This window comes from Saccopteryx bilineata, chromosome 1, assembly GCF_036850765.1.
Source record: "Saccopteryx bilineata isolate mSacBil1 chromosome 1, mSacBil1_pri_phased_curated, whole genome shotgun sequence".
Classification (NCBI taxonomy): domain Eukaryota; kingdom Metazoa; phylum Chordata; class Mammalia; order Chiroptera; family Emballonuridae; genus Saccopteryx; species Saccopteryx bilineata.
The window spans coordinates 154067786-154086619 of record NC_089490.1 but is presented as its reverse complement, the minus strand read 5'-3'; the positions used below and the strand labels follow the sequence as shown (position 1 = coordinate 154086619).

The window sequence follows — 18834 nt, the reverse complement described above, 5'->3', positions numbered from 1 at the left end:
GAGAAGCAAGAGGGAGGGGTGGAGAACCAGATGGGTGTCTCTCCTGTGTGCCCTGACTGGGAATTGAACCCAGGACATCCACATGATGGGCCGATGCTCTACCACTGAGCAAACTGGCCAAGGCCAGTAGTTGCTTCTTGTATGTGCCTTGACCAGGCATGCCTGGGGTTTTGAACTAGTGATCTCAGCATTCCAGGTCAATGCTTTATCTACTACGCTTCCACAGGTCAGGCAAGACGTAATTCATATGCCATGCAATTCACCTATCAGTGTTTTTATATATTACATTATTCATTTATAAAAGTGTGGTAAATATATAACATAATGTTCACCGCTTTAACCATTTTAAGTGTACAGTTCAGTGGCATTAAATACATTCAAATTGTTGTGCAATTGTCATCACCCTCCATCTCCAAAAAGTTCTCATCTTCCCAAATTGAAACTTTGTCTCCATTACACACTACCTCCTTATCCCTTTCCTCTGTCTCTGGTTTTCACCATCTCCTTTCTGTCTTTATGAATTTGACTCCTCTGGGGATTTCCCATGTGTAGAAGAATCACACAGTATTCGTCCTTTTGTGTCTGGCTTATTTCACTGAGCATAATCAGGTCCTCAAGTTTCATCCACATTGTAAGAGGTGTCAGAATTTTCTTTATTCTAATGGCTGAATACTATTCCATTGTCTGGATGGACCACATTGTGTTTATCTGTCATCTGATGATGCACATGGGTTGCTTCCACCTTTTGACTATTGTGAATAATGGGGCTATGAATATTGTTGTACAACTCTCTGTTTGAGTCCCTACTTTCAAATTCATTGTGTAGATACCTAGGAGTGGAATTGCTCAGTCATATGGTAATTCTATCATTAACTTTTTGAGGAACCACTGAATTTTCCACAGTGGCTGCACCATTTTACATTCCTACCATCAGTGTTCAAAAGTTCTAATTTCTACACATTCTTTTGAGCACTTTTTATTCCTTGTCTTATTTGTGGACATTTAGGCTTTATTATTCTCTTGTCACAGATAGGGAAAACTGAGGGTTGGAGAGATGAACACAGATAGGCAGAGCTGGGATTGAACCCAGCTCGGTCATACTCCACACCTGCCATGCCCGTGCAGCCCTCAATGAAACAATCTGCTGTGGTTTCTTTTCTTTTTTTTTATGTTTCTTTTCTTTTAATTAATTAATTTTATTTTTAAATTTATTCATTTTTGGAGAGGGGAGAGAGAGAGAGAGAGAGAGAGAGAGAGAGAAGGGGGGAGCAGGAAGCATCAACTTCCATATGTGCCTTGACCGGGTAAGCCCAGGGTTTTGAGCCGGCAACCTCAGCATTCCAGGTTGATGCTTTATCCACTGCGCCACCACAGGTCAGGCTAAATGTTTATTTGATTGATTTTAGTGAGAGAGAGAGAGAGAGAGAGAGAGAGAACATCAATCGAACATCAATCTATTCCTGTATGTGCCCTGATCAGGGATCCAACTGTCAACCTCCACCCTTCAAGAGGATGCTCTAACCAACTGAGCTAAGCGGCCAGGGTACAATCTGTTGTGGTTTTAATGAGGTGCTAAAAACATCTCCCTCTACTTATGGTGGAGCAGTGAATAAAGCATTGACCTGGAATGCTGAGGTCGCTGGTTTGAGGCCTTGGACTTGCCCAGTCAAGGCACGAAACAACTACAAGTTTATACTTTCTGTTCTTTGCCCTCCTCCCCCATCCAGCCCTTCTCTCTCTCTAAAAATCAATGAAAAACTCTGCCTCTGTGACACCATTAGCTACCCCGATCTAAAGAAGGGGTTCTCCATAATTTGGAACTCAGAGACATGAAGAGATGGATCTAGGGCTCAACCAGGCCCCCAGGGAATACTTGGCAATGACTGGAGACATTTCTGATTGTTAAGACTTGGGATTACTTTGGCCTTGAGTGGGCAGAAGCCAAGGATGCTGTTCAACATTCCATGGTGCACAGGATGCCCCCTCCACCCTCACAAGCAGGAATACCTGCCCCAATGTCAATAGTGCTGAGGATTAGAAACCATGGACTAGAGAGAGTGGGACCTAGCTGTGGGTGGGAAGAGGTTGGACAAGTAGTCCTGGGTTCTGAATCATGGCCTTGCCACTTGTGCCTGCATGTCCTCGGGCAATTCACTTCCCCTCTCTGGGCCTCAGTTTCCCCTCTCCAAAACGGGATAAAGAGATATTTCATTCATTTGGGCCTAATGATGTCTGTGCCAGGGTTGTGTGTTCCCCATGTGCAGACCAGGACTAGGCACTCACCAAACATTTGTTGTTTGGCCTGCTCTGGCCTCCCTTGGCTCTAGCAGCAACTGGGATCCCAGGTTGGAAATGCAGCAGCAGGGAAGCTGGGAGCTAATTCTAGGCTTAGTTCCCAGGACTCACAGCTGCATCCTCTGGAGGGGGGTGGGGGGCAGCTGGCCCACAGCCCCACCTGTTGGCTGCCAGGAGGCTCATTCCCACGGAAATTGAGGCTGGATCTGGGAGTTCCCTGGTGGAATCTCCTGGACCTGGCCACCCAGCGACTGCCTCAGACTTCATCCTGAGAAATCAGCAACTCAATATGATCTATCTTCAACATTGGGTCAGATTCAGTCGGAATTTGCATTTTTAAGGGGCTCCCAGGCGATTCTGTTGTAAAAGGTCATACTTTAAGAAACAAGCTTCTACCAAATTTTCTATTACCTAGATGGGTAAACTGAGTTCTAGAGGGAGGAAGGAGCCTGTACAGAACTGCACGGTTGATCTGTTTTTCTTTTTGGCTCTCTGTGTCTTCCTCTCTTCCCTTGGTTCTCTGAATGTTTTTGACTCTCTCCCCTTCCTCCCCTTTCTTCGGCTGGGCCCCTGGCCTGCGGCGCCCCCAGCATCCGGCTCCTTTCGCGACTCCGGAGGAATCCCCGGAGCCGCCTGGCCCGGCTCCGGGCCCCGCCCCTCCAGCGGCGATGACCTGCTCCTATTGGCTTCTTCATACACCGCCCGCACTTCCATTGGCTAGACCAATGCCTTTGGCCCACCCTCCTTATCCGGCCTCTTCGGTTCTTTCCAGGCTGGCCCGCAGGGCGTGAGCGGAGCGATGAGTGGGCGGGGCAGAGCTTCCCGCCCCGCCCCGCGTGGTTATCAAGCGCGAGTCCCGCGGCCGGCTCAGCGGCCCCTTGAAGGCGGTGGGACGGAATCCAGGCGGTTGGACCCACACCAGGACCCAAAAGGCAGGTGAGAGAGCGATGCGGGGCGCCTCCCATCTCGTCGCATTTCGGGGCCACCTGGCCGCCGTCTGTCTGTCTCTGTCGACCCCGCTGTCCCTGCAAACCTCTCAACCCCGTCCACCTATATTCCTGCCAGTTTCCCTTTCCCTCTCCTTTTCTCCCTTTCCCTCTCCTTTTCTCCCTTTCCCTTTCTCTCTGACACTCTCTTGCTGTATGGGTTAAGGGAAGGCACTGTGGGTCTGAACTGCCCCTGCTGGCACATGGGGCAGTGCTTTGGGACCAGAGAGCCCCCCCCCCCCTTCCGTGGGGACTCTGATAGACTCTGCCCCTTTCACCATACAGGGCGCCAGGTGGAAGGGCCAGATTCCAGCGTCAGGAGAGCATTCCAGGTAGTGGGCAGCCCAGCCACAGGGGTGGAGGTGGAAATGAGTGTGGCTTCCAGCGTGTCCAGGCTGCTGGGAGAAGAAGGCCAGGACCACCCAGACTGGCCACCTAGGCGCTCCCCAGTGGCCTGAAGCTTTGGCCTCCGTTTTCCCCTCTGTGAACTGGGTCTGTCATTTGCTGAGATAATTGGCAGGTGTGCTGACCAGATCTGCCAGCATCACCACCTCCTCTATCCTGGGGGCCTTCCTGGAGCAGGGGCAGCCCCAGGTGTAAATAGGCTTGAGTCCAGTTGGAGAAGGTGAGCCCAGCTGAGGAAGGTGAAGGTCCTGAGGGACTGCAGATGGGTGAGGGCAGTCCAGCAAGTGGTTGGGGAGTTCAGATCTTGGAATTTGACAAACCTGGGTTTCCCCTCTGCCACTCACCATGGTACCTTGAACAGATGATTCAATTCTACCAGCCTCAGTTTCCTGTGTGTATAACGGGAGGCACATAACTCCCTTGATGTAAGTGCTGCTTCCTGGATTAAATGCAGAAATATGGGTCCTACATAGCTATCTCCTCCCATTCTCCCTCTTGCTCACTGCGCTCCAGCCACACCAGCCTCTATGTGCACACACCAGGCATGGTCTTGCCTCGGAGCCTTTGCCCAGGTTCTTCCACCACCATGCCAAGTCCACGATGTCAACTTTAAAACATAACAAGTTGCCTAGATGAGCCAGCCAAAGGATTGCCAAGCAAGGGCTAGGCAGCTGGGAAGGGTGGAGGAGGGGCCAGCCCAGGGACGCTGTACCTATGGAAACCAGAACAAAGAACTGTAGCCCCAGCACACACACACCTGGTCTGTGTGCTTCTCTCCCTTGGCAGGCCTGGTGGTTTGGGACACCAGTGGTAGGTGAGTGCCCAGACCCATGGGGACCTTGAATCCTACTCTGATGGGGAGTGGGACAGGGGATCCCTAAGAGAAGAGATTAGTCAGGTAGATTTTGTGGCCCTGGGTGTTCTCTCCTACATTGTGGCCTTGGGCATATCTGAGACCCTGAGCCTCAGTTTCCTCATCTGAGGCCTGGGCTGGTAAGGGCCTTTGGGTTGCTTAGTGATCTGATTAAGTGGATTTAGGAGGCCTCAGTTTCTCTGTCTGTCAAATGGGGCCACAGAGGATGCTTAGGAAAAACTCTAGCTGTTGGCATGAAAATGGTCTTACCCAGAGGCATTTGCTGAATAATGACCCATGCTTGTCTGGGTTCAGGCCCAGGTGTTACACAGAGAGGTGGGAGCCTGGAGCTGGCAGAACTTGGCCTAGTTCCACAGTGTGCACACCTTCTTTGGGGTCCTCCTCACACCTCCCTTTGACACAACCTCCCCTGGAATCCCCCTCTCCTGAGCATTCACAGAGGGACCTCAGGATAAGTCCTTGAGATCTTTTATGGCTTTGTCTTCCAGGCCTCAGTTTCCTCTTATGTCTAATGGGATGGCGGAGGTTGAGAGTGCCCACCTGGCAGAGCCTCCCTCCAGAGAGCTTCATGCCATGCTACGCTGTAACTTTGGGGTAACTCTGTTTGTCTCTGGGTCTCAGTGTTCCTGGCTTAACAGTGGGGCCCTTGAACGAGATCTCTGTGACCCTCTGAGAGGTAATTTATTCATTCAACAATCAGGTTCTGAGCACCTACTGTGAGCTATTCTTGGGGGTTGGAAGAGATGTACTTTCATCCAGAAAAATCATTACACTTACATGTAACTGCATGAAGATAATAGAGTCAGATGGTTGGGGAAGTTAGTGTAGATTGGGGTTCTGAGAGGGCCTCCTGAGGGGATGACTTTTGATCTAAGCCCTGAATGACAAGAAAGAAACAGCCATGCAGAGAGCTGGGGGGAAGGGCATTCCAGGCAGAGGGCACAGACTGTACAACGGCCCTGGGGCAGAACCTTGCCTGGTGTGTTGGAGGAACAAGGAGGAGGCCCTTGTGGTTGGAGCAAAGTGAGCGAGGGGAAGAGAGAGAGGAGGTGAGGGCTGGGAGGGGACGGGGGCAAATCGTGTAGGCCATGTGGGCCTCCCTTAGGACTTGGGCTTTTACCCAGAGGGAGGTGGATAACCCTGGAGAGCTGTGAGTAGAGGGATTGGACCTGATTTAGGTGCTCAAAAGCACCCTCTGGTGGCTCCTATAGGAAGAACAACATGGGATACAGAGGATCAGCACTGAGGCAGTGGGTAGGTGAGAACTGGGTGGAGCCAGGACTCCCTTAGGAGTTGCATCCCCATTCCTGCCATGTGACCCTGAAGCATCCACTTGCTATTATACATCTTTTGCTTAGCCTGAGCTCCAGCCTGTTCTGTCATTCCTTACATGGGGTTTGATAGTGGTCTCCCAACATTCATGTTTGGTCCCTGAACTCTCATCAGTGGACATCTAATGAATAATCACAGTTGAAAGTGTCCTGGCGCCCACTGCAACCTGGCAGGTGGCCAGACCATGCCTGTCCTTGGGGTGGCCCCCAAGGGCTCTAGGAAACCCAATTTGATAACCACTGGTGTCTCCTCCACCTCACGCAAACAGATTCCCTTCTCCCATGGCCATATCTAAAATGGTCACTGACTGAGCAGTCTGAGTGATGGTTAATAGTAGCTTAATGGGCCCTGGCCGGTTGGCTCAGCGGTAGAGTGTCGGCCTAGCGTGCGGAGGACCCGGGTTCGATTCCCGGCCAGGGCACACAGGAGAAGCGCCCATTTGCTTCTCCACCCCTCCGCCGCGCTTTCCTCTCTGTCTCTCTCTTCCCCTCCCGCAGCCAAGGCTCCATTGGAGCAAAGATGGCCCAGGCGCTGGGGATGGCTCTGTGGCCTCTGCCTCAGGCGCTAGAGTGGCTCTGGTCGCCAACATGGCGACGCCCCGGAGGGGCAGAGCATCGCCCCCTGGTGGGCAGAGCGTCGCCCCATGGTGGGCATGCCGGGTGGATCCCGGTCGGGCGCATGCGGGAGTCTGTCTGACTGTCTCTCCCTGTTTCCAGCTTCAGAAAAAAAAAGAAAAAAAAAAAAAAAGAAAAAAAAAATAGTAGCTTAATGGGTACCTGATACTGTGGGGCGACAAGGACTGTGGGGTAGTTTGCCACAGTGGGCAGAGGCCTGGGGTCCCCTGAGGCCATCCTGGGCCATTGCAGCCAGGCTGAGAGACTAGAGAAGGAGCGGCTGGCTTAGACCTGCCGAGTGGTCCATCAATTATTGACACCCTTTGTATGGGGCATGAAGAATTCATGTGGTGGGGCAGGCTGCCCATGGACCAGTGGCATGCAGGCGCTGTCTCACCCTAGCTCACAACAGTCATTTGCTGTGTTTTCAGGAATTTTTGCCATTTAATATTTTGTCATTATTAAAAATGGCAGACTATGAACTTACAGTTAAATACATTACATTTGAAACAAAGGTATGGAATTATTCACTCACTATAATGTGGATGGACCTTGAAAACATGATGCTCAATGAGAGAAGCCAGAACAAAAGACCACACAGTGTGTGACTCCATTTATGTGAAATGTCCAGAGTAGGCGCATCCACAGAGACAGAGAACGGTTAGTGGTTGCCTGGGGCTGGAAGAAGAGGGGGATGGGGAGTGACTCCCAGGAATAGTGGGAGTTGGAGTATCGAAAATGGGAATGGGGACAAAGGTTGGCGTCCAGAACATGAAATGGGGTTGGCAGAGGGTGAAAGTCCAAGATGTGGACTGGGCAGCAGTGTTCTGGGGGCAGGGCAGGAGTTGACGGAGCCACTCGGTGTCTGAACACCCATTTCACAGATGGGAAAGCTAGGAGCATGCGGTTTGTCTGGAGCCAGTGTGGGATGATACAGACAGTGGCCTTTGAGAAGTTGTAAATGGGTCTGTGGCCCTCTTGCTGCTTCTCCAATGTGCCAGGCATAGTCCTGCCCCAGGGCCTTTGTACAGGCTACTCCTTTTGCCTGGCTCAACCTTCCCCCAGACTTTGTCCTTTCAGTCCCAGCTCCGGGGGCTCTACTTCAAAGAGGCCTTCCTGACCACCCCAGCCCAAGTCACCTGCCTGTTCCTGGCTGTCACTCCCTTCCCTGCCCCCATGGTCCTTTATCTTGCCCTGAAATTATCCTGTTTATTTCCATGTTCTTTGGTTTCTGGCACCTCCTTCCAGTATGGACATCTCTTAGGGACTGTTTTAGAAATTTGGAGGGCTTCTTCTTTTTTTTTTTTTTTTGCTTCTGATAATAGCAGGATGTTCTAGTGTTTGGGGGCAGGGACCAGGGACATTAGGTGTCCAGCCAAGCTCAGGGCAGCCCTGGGCCTCCACTTCCTAATGTCTTGCCAAAAACACAAGCTGATAAGTAGGGTTTTTTTTGCACTGTTTTAATATTTAGTGAATATTCCTGGATAAATCAAGGGGAGATGTAACTCTTTTTTGATAGAAATTTATAGCTATATATTCACCATATGGGTGAAATCTCATAGATTTGCTCCATCGTCAAGTGCAGTGAGCTAGAGCTTTTAAGGAGGGGAATTCTTTTTTTTTTCTTTTCCAAGTGAGAGGAGGAGAGATAGAGACAGACTCCCTCATGTGTCCCAACTGGGACCCACCCAGCAACCCCTGTCTGAGGCCAATGCTCTGCCTATCTGAGGCCATGCTTGCAAATGAGCTATTTTTAGCACCTGAGGGGAGGCTCCAGGAAACCATCACCTTGGAAAATGTGCTTGAATCAATTGAGCTATGGCTGCTGGAGAGGGAGAGAGAAGGAGAGGGAGAGAAGGGGGAGGGTAAGGAGTAGAGAAGCAGATAGTCATTTTTCCTGTGTGCCCTGACTAGGAATCGAACCCAGGACATCCACACACCAGGCTGACGCTCTACCACTGAGCCAACTGGCCAGGGCAGGAGAGAAATTCTTTTATTTATTTATTTATTTATTTAATTTTATTTATTCATTTTTTTTTTTTAGAGAGGAGAGAGAGAGACAGAGAGAGGAGAGAGAGACAGTGGGGAGGAGCCGGAAGCATCAACTCCCATATGTGCCCTGACCAGGCAAGCCCAGGGTTTCGAACCGGTGACCTCAGCATTTCCAGGTCGACGCTTTATCCACTGCGCCACCACAGGCCAGGCGAGAAATTCTTTTTAATTAAACATGTCTTGAGCTACTAAGTGCCTGTCAATGTGGAAGTGATTTATAAATCTCAACTTATGGAATCCTTTTGTTTTCTGTCTGTATTACAGTTTGGACAATACCCTGGTTTAAAAATTTTAAACTCATTTAACATAAAAATGAGGTATAAAATATAGTAAGACCCTGGCCGGTTGGCTCAGTGGTAGAGCGTTGGGAGTCCCGGGTTCGATTCCTGGCCAGGGCACACAGGAGAAGCGCCCATCTGCTTCTCTACCCCTCCCCCCCTCCTTCCTCTCTGTCTCTCTCTTCCCCTCCTGCAGCCAAGGCTCCATTGGAGCAAAGTTGGCTTGGGCGCTGAGGATGGTTCTATTGGCCTCTGCCTCAGGCACTAGAATGGCTCTGATTGCGGCAGAGCAACGCCCCTGATGGGCAGAGCATCGCCTCCTGGTGGGCATGCCGGGTAGATCCCGGTTTGGCGCATGTGGGAGTCTGACTGCCTCCCCGTTTCCAACTTGAGAAAAATACAAAAAAATATATAGTAAGGTGCATAGATGTTGTATAAGTATATACTCTTAATTAATACTAGTAAGTGTTCCACTTGATGAGATATAAACTCACCGTTTTAAAGTGTTCAAATTACAAAACCCCAAAAAGAAGCCCCATGGCCACACGCTTCCTGTCTCTGGATGTCCCTGTTCTGGACATTTCACATAAATGGAGTCGCACACTCTGTGGCCTTTTGTGTCTGGCTTCTGTTACTGAGCATCATGTATTCAAGGTCCATCCACATTGTAGCATCAGCGCTTCATTCATTTTCATGGCTGAGTAATGTTCCAGTGTGTGGATCACATTTTGTTTATTCATTTGTTGATGGCCATTGGAATGCTTCCACTTTTTGGCCATATGAATTGTGTTCTTATGAACACATGTGTACAAGATTTTGTGTGGATGTGTGTTTTCATTTCTTGTGGGTTGAAGTTTATGAGTGGAATTGCTGGGTCATGCGGTAACTGAGGAACTGCCAAAACTGTTTTCCACAGTGGCTGTACCATTTTCCTTTTTATTTTATTCATTTTTAGAGAGAGAAGAGAGAGAGAGAGAAGGGGGAAGGAGCAGGAAGCATCATCTCCCATATATGTCTTGACCAGACAATCCCAGGGTTTCGAACTGGCAACCTCAGTGTTCCAGGTTGACACTTAATCCACTGCGCCACCACAGGTCAGGCCTATTTTCCATTTTTCATACTATGGGTATATGAGGGTTCCAGTTTCTCCACATCCTAACCAGCACTTGATGTTGTCTGTCTTTTCGGTAAGTGCTGTCCAGTTGGGGGTGAGGTGATAAATCATTATGGTTTTGACTTGCATTTCATTAGTGGCCAAAGATATTGATGATCTTTTCAGCTGGTTATTAGCCATTTGAATATCTTCTTTGGAGAAATGTTAGATATTCTTTTATTTAGATATAATCCACATACCATAAAATTCACCTTTTAAAGTATACAATTTGCTGGGTTTTAGTGTATTCACAGAGATGTGGAGCCATCTAACTCAATGTTTTATATTCGTATGAACCTAGATTAAACAGAACATAGAACATTCCAGATCCCATCCCCTCAATCCCCTCAGATGGTGGCCTTTATCACCATCTATTAATTTTACTTTTGAATTAGTGGGTTGAAGTAGACGATAGTGTCTGAGGGTCCCGTTTCAGGGCAGTGCTGGAGCACCCAGGTCACTGTGGAATGAGGAGGTGGCATGGGATGTACAGGGCAGTGATCCCCAGGAGAGCTGGGACCATATCACTTTTGGTCATTGTTGTGTTCCCAGCACCTGGTACACTGTTGGTGTGTCTTAAATGCTCATTGAGCAACTGGATGAATACTCTGGCAGAGCCTCGAAAGCTTTAGTGGGCTGTATTTTGGCTTGTAATGATAGTGGGGTGTTCTGGCATTTGGTGGCCAGGGGCCAGGGACACTAGCCCCTGAACCTCTGGGCAGTTCCTGGGAAGGCCCTGACTCAGAAGGGCTGATGTGGTGCAGCCTGCCCATCTCCTGGCTTGTTTGCCCTCAGACCCGGGTGAGCACAGCAAGCAGGAAGGAAGGCCAGGGTTTATTTTGGTCCATGACCTGCTCCCCCGGAAGAGTAGTCATCTCTGTGGCTGCTTGAATGGAGGCGTTTCTGCCAGAACAATGGGTCAGGGAGGAGGGGGTCATGCAGCTGGTCTGGGGACTGGCCAGAGGGGCTAAGAGTGTGGAGGGTGGGAAGGGAGGCTGCAGCTGCCTCCACTCCCACCCCTTTTCCTCTGGGCTTGGGAAGGGGGTTGTTGCTGGGGGCCCAGGCCCTTCCCAAAGCTTGTAAGCAGGCCCAGCTCCCTCCAGAGCCAACACACCCAACCTCAGAACCTGCAGATGGTAAGGTCAAGGCCCAGAGAGGGGCAGAGCCCTGCCTAAACTCACATAGTAACCAACATAGGCAGAAGGAACTGGCCCTTGGGGTCCAGAGGCTTGGGCTTCATCCCTGGGCTCAGAGAAAGACCTATACTCTCTGACTCCAGTTTGCCCATCTGTAAGTGGGAGAGTGGGCCCAGGGCCTTGAGAGTGCACTCTCATTTCCAGTGTTTACAGACACCTTTTCCCTTATGCATTCAACACTTATGGGCCACCTGCTGTGTACCAGGTCCTGGCCCGGCCACTGGAGGCGGTGTGAGCAAGGGAGATGCAGCCCCTGCACGTGCATTTGGCCACGGAGGTGGACATGGAAACCAAGGTGTTTGGGGCCACAATGGAGAATGCCCAGGGTGCTGTGGGACCCAAGGGGCACCTGGCCTAGCCTGGGACCTCTGGGAAGGTTTCCAGGAGTAGGTGACAGTGATGCTGAGACTGAAGGATGAGCACTTTACAGGCTGAGTAATGGGAGGAAGAGTCCAGGTAAAGGGAATGAAATAGAATGCTCTAAAGAAACTAGTGGGAGGGCATCCGGGAACAAAGGTACTTGTGCCAAGTGGCGAGCCTGACACTGCTGCTGCTCACAGAGGCCCTCACATTCAGGTTGTTGGATGGCTTAGAGCTTGAATAGCAGAATCCCAAGTGGTGTCCAGCTCTTGCCCAGCGGACAGTCAGCAGCCTGGTGGCCATTGGGGTTGGCCACAAGCTTCTGCCCCAGGGCAGAGTTAGTTCTGATCTTTCCCATTTTGCAAATGGGGAACCTGAGGCACAGGGCAGTTATGTTGATTGGCCTAGTGGTCAGAGGCAGGAGCAGGCCCTGAATATTGGGGCTGGTTTTGTGCTGGGGGTCAGCTCTGAACTCTGCAGGACTCAGGGCGGCTTGCAGGTGTCAGCTGGAAAGTTGGGGAGGTCAGATGTGCAAAGAGGTTGGGGGCAGTCCGTCACTGTCCTATGTGGCCTTGGGGAAGTAGCTCACCCTCTCTTTGTGTTTTCTTTTGCAAAATGGGCAAACAGCCCCGTTTCTAGTGGAAATGACAAGACAGGCACATGCTGCCAGCTCAGGGCCTGGCATGTAGTACGTAGTCAATGTCACCCCAGCTCTGGCCCCGGCCTTTGTAGCCCTGAGGTCCTCTGACTGGTGTGGGGGCAGGGAAGGCTGCTCCAGTAATCCTTGTGCCCGCCCTAACCTCTGAGAGGGTGGCAGAGGATTGGGACTTCTGGGGTCTGAGCTCCCACAAAGACGGGCTTTGTGGGAGCTCGCCTCTGTGTGTGCATAGGCATCCACATGGCATTCCTGGTCTGTTCGCCTGGGGCCAGGGTGGGAGTGGATTCTTACCCAGGCCTAGGACAGGGGGAGGAGGGCTGGAGGTGGATCTCAGGCTCCCCTTATTCATTCAGCAGATGTTTTTGGAGTCTCCAAGGACATAGCATATATGGAATCAGGCTCATTGCTTCCACTGTGGCCTGCGGTGAGGCACACCAATGGGAAAGCAAAGCTAGGGAAGCAGAGCAGTGAGGGGGATGCCTGGGGTGCTGTGGGGCCCAGAGGAGATGTCTCAACATCAGTTTTTTTCAGGGATGGCTTACTGGAGGAGTTATGTCCAGGCTGAGCTGAGGGATGAATCTGTGAGGGCAAGAGACAAGGGCTTGGGGCCAGAGCTTTGGAGGATGTATAAGAGTTCACCAGGGAACAGGTAAGGGCTTGGGAAGACAGAGGGAACAAACAAAAGTGGCCCACATAGGCAAACCCCTTGTGGCTCAGGGGCCATGGGAACTAAGACTGGGTCTGTTTTTCCTAAGCAGGGCTGATGGATACCTTCAGCACCAAGAGTCTGGCCCTGCAGGCCCAGAAAAAGCTCCTGAGCAAGGTGGCATCCAAGGCAACAGTGGCCGTGTTCATCGATGACACAAGCAGCGAGGTGCTGGATGAGCTGTACCGCGCCACCAAGGAGTTCACTCGTAGCCGCAAGGAGGCCCAGAAGGTACTCAAGAACCTGGTCAAGGTGGCTGTGAAGCTGGCCATCCTGCTCCGTAGTGGCCAGCTGGGAGGGGAGGAGCTGGCACTCCTACAGCGCTTCCGCCAGAGGGCACGCCACCTGGCCATGACAGCAGTCAGCTTCCACCAGGTGGACTTCACCTTTGACAGGCGTGTGCTAGCCACTGCCCTCCTTGAGTGCCGGGACTTGCTGCACCAGGCTGTGGGCTCACATCTGACTGCCAAGTCCCACGGCCGTATCAACCATGTCTTCAGCCATTTTGCCAACTGTGACTTCCTGGCCACGCTCTATGGCCCAGCTGAGCCCTACTGCTCCCACCTGCGCCGGATCTGTGAGGGGCTCATCAGGATGCTGGACGAGGACAGCATATAAGCCCTATCCTCAGTTTTCCTGTTGGTAGTTGGGGATTTGAGTTTTTTGGGGTGTTTTTATGACCTCTTTTATCCCCAGTCTGATTCCAGCCAAACTCCCTAGACGGATAACCCGTCCCCTTTCAGAGGGGACTAAACCATTTAAAGAAGCAGTTTTAAGGACCCATGTTACCTTTCCCACCTCATCTCGCTGGGAGAGGAATTCAGTGTGGAAACCAACACAGCCTGCCTAGCCAGTGGCCTCTGCATGCACCTTGATACTGCACTGTGGGTCCACCTGTCCTGAACTGCGCTAACTGTATGGCACCCCTCAAATCACTGATGTCACCTGTAATCTGGTGCTGCCCACTTAATTTTGTAACCTGGGCCTTTTTAATTCCTTCAGGAAGGAGTCATAGTGAACTGGGAATTTATGGGGTGAGCAGTGTTCCCCCAATTCCTTTGTCGAAGTCCAATGCCCAGGATCTCCATGTGCGAACCAAATTTGGAAATAGGGCCGTTGCTGATATAATTAGTTAAGATGAGATCACAGTGGAGCATGGTGGGCCCCTAACCCAATAAACCAAAGGGAGAAATTTGGACATTGAGGAGGATGCCATGTGAAGATGGGGCAGAAATTGGAGGGATGTGCTACAAACCAAAAACCCCAAGGATTGCCAGCAACACCCCAAGCTGGGAGAGAGGCCTGAAACAGCCTTCAGAAGGAACTAGCCTGGCTGACATCTTGATCTCAGATTATTGGCTTCCATAACTGAGGGGAAACAAGTCTCTTATTTCAACTACCCGACCCAGGGTTCGCGCACAGGGAGCATGAAGAGGGTTGTGGTGGGGACTGGTGTATGGGTGAAGACACCTCTACTTGGTTGGAATCCTCACTCTGATTTCCATGTGGGAGATGACAGAGTGTGCCCCCATACAGGGCATGAGGGTAAATCATCGGAGATGTATGCACATTTTTCAGTGACTATGTCCTGTTTGAAAAACACACTACAAATGTTTTTCAGACCTCAGAAAGCAAAGCTCAACAAATCTTGGCTGTGGGGACACCAAAAGATAGTGATTCTCAAGTTGGGGCATGGGTGGATATGTGGGGTGTGGGAGTATATTTGAAAATTTTGTCAGAAAGGGGCATGGGTTGCAAAACAGGGTTGCAGGTCCCACCATATCAGGGTCGGGAAGGTTACTTGGGTGGCCAAGGGAAAGAGGGATGATGTTCCATGACTGATTTACAGAACTGGGTCTGGTGTGTTCAGGGCAAAGTTTGCAAATAGGAGGCCTCCAGGCCTTATTAGGTGAGATGATGGGTTTGCTTGCCCCTGTGCAGTGTTTGAGCCATCTGGAATCAGTTGACATTCAAAACTGGGGAATTGCATATAAACTAACCTAGATTAGGAGTTTTTCTGAAAGACTCTGCAAAGCCTGCATTGCCTGCTGGTAAAGCTGTATAGAGGTAGCTCCTCTGCTTTGCCACAGTCCCCACCATTCCCTTTTGCCTCTTCTGTGCCTGTTGCACAGGCTGATAAGATTATGACCCCAGATTCACGTCAGCCTTTCTGTGGTCTGGTTTTTGCTTCCTTGAAGAAGCCAAAGCCTTTCACCTGCAAGCCAGCTTATTCCTACTCTACCATTCTAAGGCCCACTTTCCCTCTTCTCCCTCTAGTCAAGAGATGGATCTTTGTATTCAAGAGCAAATGTGTATTTTGAGTATCCCTAGAAGCCCCAGATAAAATCTTTTGCCCTCCACTCTGCTGACTGAATTTGTCAATATACATAATGCTTTTACTTGGTCCTTGCTGGGCTGTTCAGCCTCTTGACTCTTCATAAATTTGGGATTTAATTTTGAAACACCAAAGAGTACTGCAGAACAATTTAAATAAAAGCACATCTTCCATTGGCATTACATGAAACTGGCTTGAATTGCTTGGTGCTGAGTTTTCTTTTCTTAGGGTTTTTGCCTGTTAAAAAACAACTTTGAAAGATTTTTGATGGACTGACCAAGCAGTAGCACAGTGGATAGAGCATTGTCCTGGGATGCAGAGGACCCAGGTTCAAAACCCTGAGGTTGCTGGCCTGAGCGTGGGATCATAGACGTGACCCCATGGTCACTGGCTTGAGCCAGAGGTCGCTGGCTTGAAGCCCAAGGTTGCTGACTTGAGCCCAAATGTCACTGGCTTGAGCAAGGGGTCACTGGCTCGGCTGGAGCCTTACCCCGCACCCCCAGTCAAGGCACATATGAGAAAGCAATTAGTGAACTAATGTGCCACAACAAAGAACTGATGCTTCTCATCTCTTTCCCTTCCTGCCTGTCCCTATCTGTTCCTCTTTCTGTCTCTTGCTAAAAAAAAAAAAAAAATTATTATAGTTGACAGACAATATTATATTAGTTTTAGGTGTACTGCATAGCGGTTAGACATTTATGTAACCTATGATCTCTGATAAGTCAAGTACTCACCTGGCACCATACAGTTATTGTAATATTATGACTGTATTCTCTATGCTATATTTTATATCCCTGTAACTGCTATATTTGTACTTCTTAATCCCTTTACTTTTTTTCATCCAGCCTCTCAATCCCCTCCCATCTGGTAGCCATCAGTTTGATTTGTGTATTATTCAATTTTGTCTTTTAGATTCCACATATAAGTGAAATCATATGGTATTTTTCTTTCTCTGACTTATTTCACTTAGCATAATTCCCTCTAGGTCTATCCGTGTTTTTGTAAATGGTAAGATCTCATCCTTCTTATGGCTGAGTAATACTCCACTGCATATATCTATCACATTTTCATCCATTCATCTGTTAATGGGCACTTAGGCTGCTTCCATATCTTGGCTACTGTAAATGATGCTGCAAGGAACATCGGGACACATATGTCTTTTCAAATTAGTGTTTTTGATTTCTTTAAATACCCAGAAATGCAATTGCTGGATCATATGAGTACTCTATTTTTAATTTTTTGAGGAACCTCCATACTGTTTTCCCTAGTGGCAGCACCAGTTTTCAATCCTATCAACAGTGCACAAGGATTCCCTTTTCTCTTCATATAGTACTTGTCAATACTTGTTGATATATTGATAACAGCCATTCTGACAGGTATGAGATGCAATCTCATTGTAGTTAAAAAATTTTTTTATTCATTGATTTTAGATAGAGGAAGACAGAAAGAGAAATATCAATTTGTTGTTCCACTTATTTATGCATTCATTGGTTGATTCTTGTATGTGTCCTGACTGGGAATCAAAACCGCAAATTTGGCTATTGTGATGACATGCCAATCAACTGAGCTACTGCTTGAGGGCTTGTTGTTCTGATTTACATTTCCCTGATGATTAGTGATAGCATCATTTCATGTCTGTTGGATATCCATATGTCCTCTTTGCAGAAATGTCTATTCAGATCCTCTGCCTATTTTTTAAATTGGATTGGGGTTTTGTTGTTATTGTTGTATGAGTTCTAGGTTTATACCATTGTGACTGAAAAAAATTTTTTTTTAAGTGGGAAGAGAGGAGATAGTGAGACATACTCCCACATGTGCCCTGACCAGGATCCACCCAGCAAGCCCTATCTGGGGCCAGTGCTCGAATTAGCCAAGCTATTTTTAGCACCTGAGGCTGACATGCTTGGACCAACTGAGCTATCCTCAGCACCCAGGGCCAATGCTCGAACCAGTTGAGTCACTGGCTGCAGGAGGAGAAGAGGGAGAGAAGGTGAGAGGAAGGGGAAGAGAAGCAGATGGTTGCTTCTCTTATATGCCTAGACTGGGAGGGAATTGAACCCAGGACATCAATATGTTGGACTGACACTTTATCCACTGGACCAACTGACTAGGCATGATTGATTATTTCAAACTTAAATTTATTGAAGCTTGTTTTGTGGCCTAACGTGATCTATCTTGGAAAATGTTCCATGTGCACTTGAAAAGAATGTATATTCTGCTGGTTTGGGATGAAATGTCCTAAAAATACTAATTGAGTCCATCTGGTCTTATGTGACATTTAAGGCCAGTTTTCTTGTTGATTATTCTGCCTGGAAGATCTATCCATTGATGACAAGTCCCTACAATCACTGTATGTTGATCTCTATCAAATGTCCGTCAATATTGGTATATTTATATATTTAAGTGCTCCGACATTGGGTATATAGATGTTTACAAGTTATGTCCTCTTATTGGATTGATCACTTTATCATTATGAAATGGCCTTCTTTGTCTCTTGTTACAACTTTTTTTTAATGTATGTTTATTTTAGAGGGGGAAAGGGGAGAGGGAGAGAGAGAGAGAGAGAGAGAGAGAGATATTCCTGTATGTGCCCTGACCGGGAATTGAACTGGCAACCTCTGTGCATTGGAATGATGCTCTAACCAGCCGAGCTATCTGGCCAGGGTGTGTAACCCATGTTTTAAAGCCTATTTGGTCTGACAGAAGTATTGCTACCCCAGCCTTTTTTTAATTTCCATTTCCATGAAATATGTGTTCCCATCCTTTTACTTTTAGTCTCTGTGTGTCTTTTTTTTTTTATGGCATTTATTTTTTTTTTTTTACATTTTTTAAAAATTAATTTTAATGGGGTGACATTGATAAATCAGGGTACATATGTTCAGAGAAAACATCTCTAGGTTATTTTGACATTTGATTATGCTGCATTCCCATCACCCAAAGTCCAATTGTCTTCCGTCACCTTCTAACTGGTTTTCTTTGTGCCCCTCCCCTCCCCCAACACCCTCCCTCTCCTTCCCCCAACCCCGTCACTCCCACACTCTTGTCCATGTCTCTGAGTCTCATTTTTATGTCCCACCTATGTATGGAATCATATAGTTCTTAGTTTTTTCTGATTTACTTATTTCGCTCAGTATAATGTTCTCAAGGTCCATCCATGTTGTTGTAAATAATCCAATGTCATCATTTCTTATGGCTGAGTAGTATTCCATAGTATATATGTACCAAAGCTTTTTAATCCACTCGTCCACTGATGGACACTTGGGCTGTTTCCAGATCTTTGCTATTGTGAACAATGCTGCCATAAACATGGGGGTGCATTTCTTCTTTTCAAACAGTGCTATGGTGTTCTTGGGGTATATTCCTAAAAGTGGTATAGCTGGGTCAAAAGGCAGTTTGATTTTTAATTTTTTGAGGAATCTCCATACTGTTTTCCACAGTGGCTGCACCAGTCTGCATTCCCACCAGCAGTGCAGGAGGGTTCCCTTTTCTCCACATCCTCGCCAGCACTTATTCTGTGTTGTTTTGTTGATGAGCGCCATTCTGACTGGTGTGAGGTGATAACTCATTGTGGTTTTAATTTGCATTTCTCT

General features: G+C 48.6%; 1 protein-coding gene across 4 annotated transcripts; it reads left to right on the top strand.

Annotated features, from left to right (window-relative positions):
• The first annotated feature begins 3079 nt into the window (after positions 1–3079).
• On the top strand, positions 3080–18238 carry TNFAIP8L1 (TNF alpha induced protein 8 like 1). 4 transcript variants are annotated; one of them, XM_066275269.1, is made up of 4 exons: positions 3127–3231; positions 9792–9930; positions 12735–12852; positions 12962–18238. In XM_066275269.1, the coding sequence occupies exon 4, from the start codon at positions 12967–12969 to the stop codon at positions 13525–13527; it is 561 nt and encodes a 186-aa protein (XP_066131366.1). In that variant the 5' UTR covers positions 3127–3231; positions 9792–9930; positions 12735–12852; positions 12962–12966; the 3' UTR covers positions 13528–18238. The 4 variants fall into 4 exon arrangements, with proteins under 4 accessions (XP_066131356.1, XP_066131366.1, XP_066131375.1 ...); XM_066275278.1 differs by lacking the exon at positions 12735–12852; XM_066275259.1 differs by lacking the exons at positions 9792–9930; positions 12735–12852 and having other exon boundaries at positions 3080–3231.
• Positions 18239–18834: the final 596 nt, after the last annotated feature.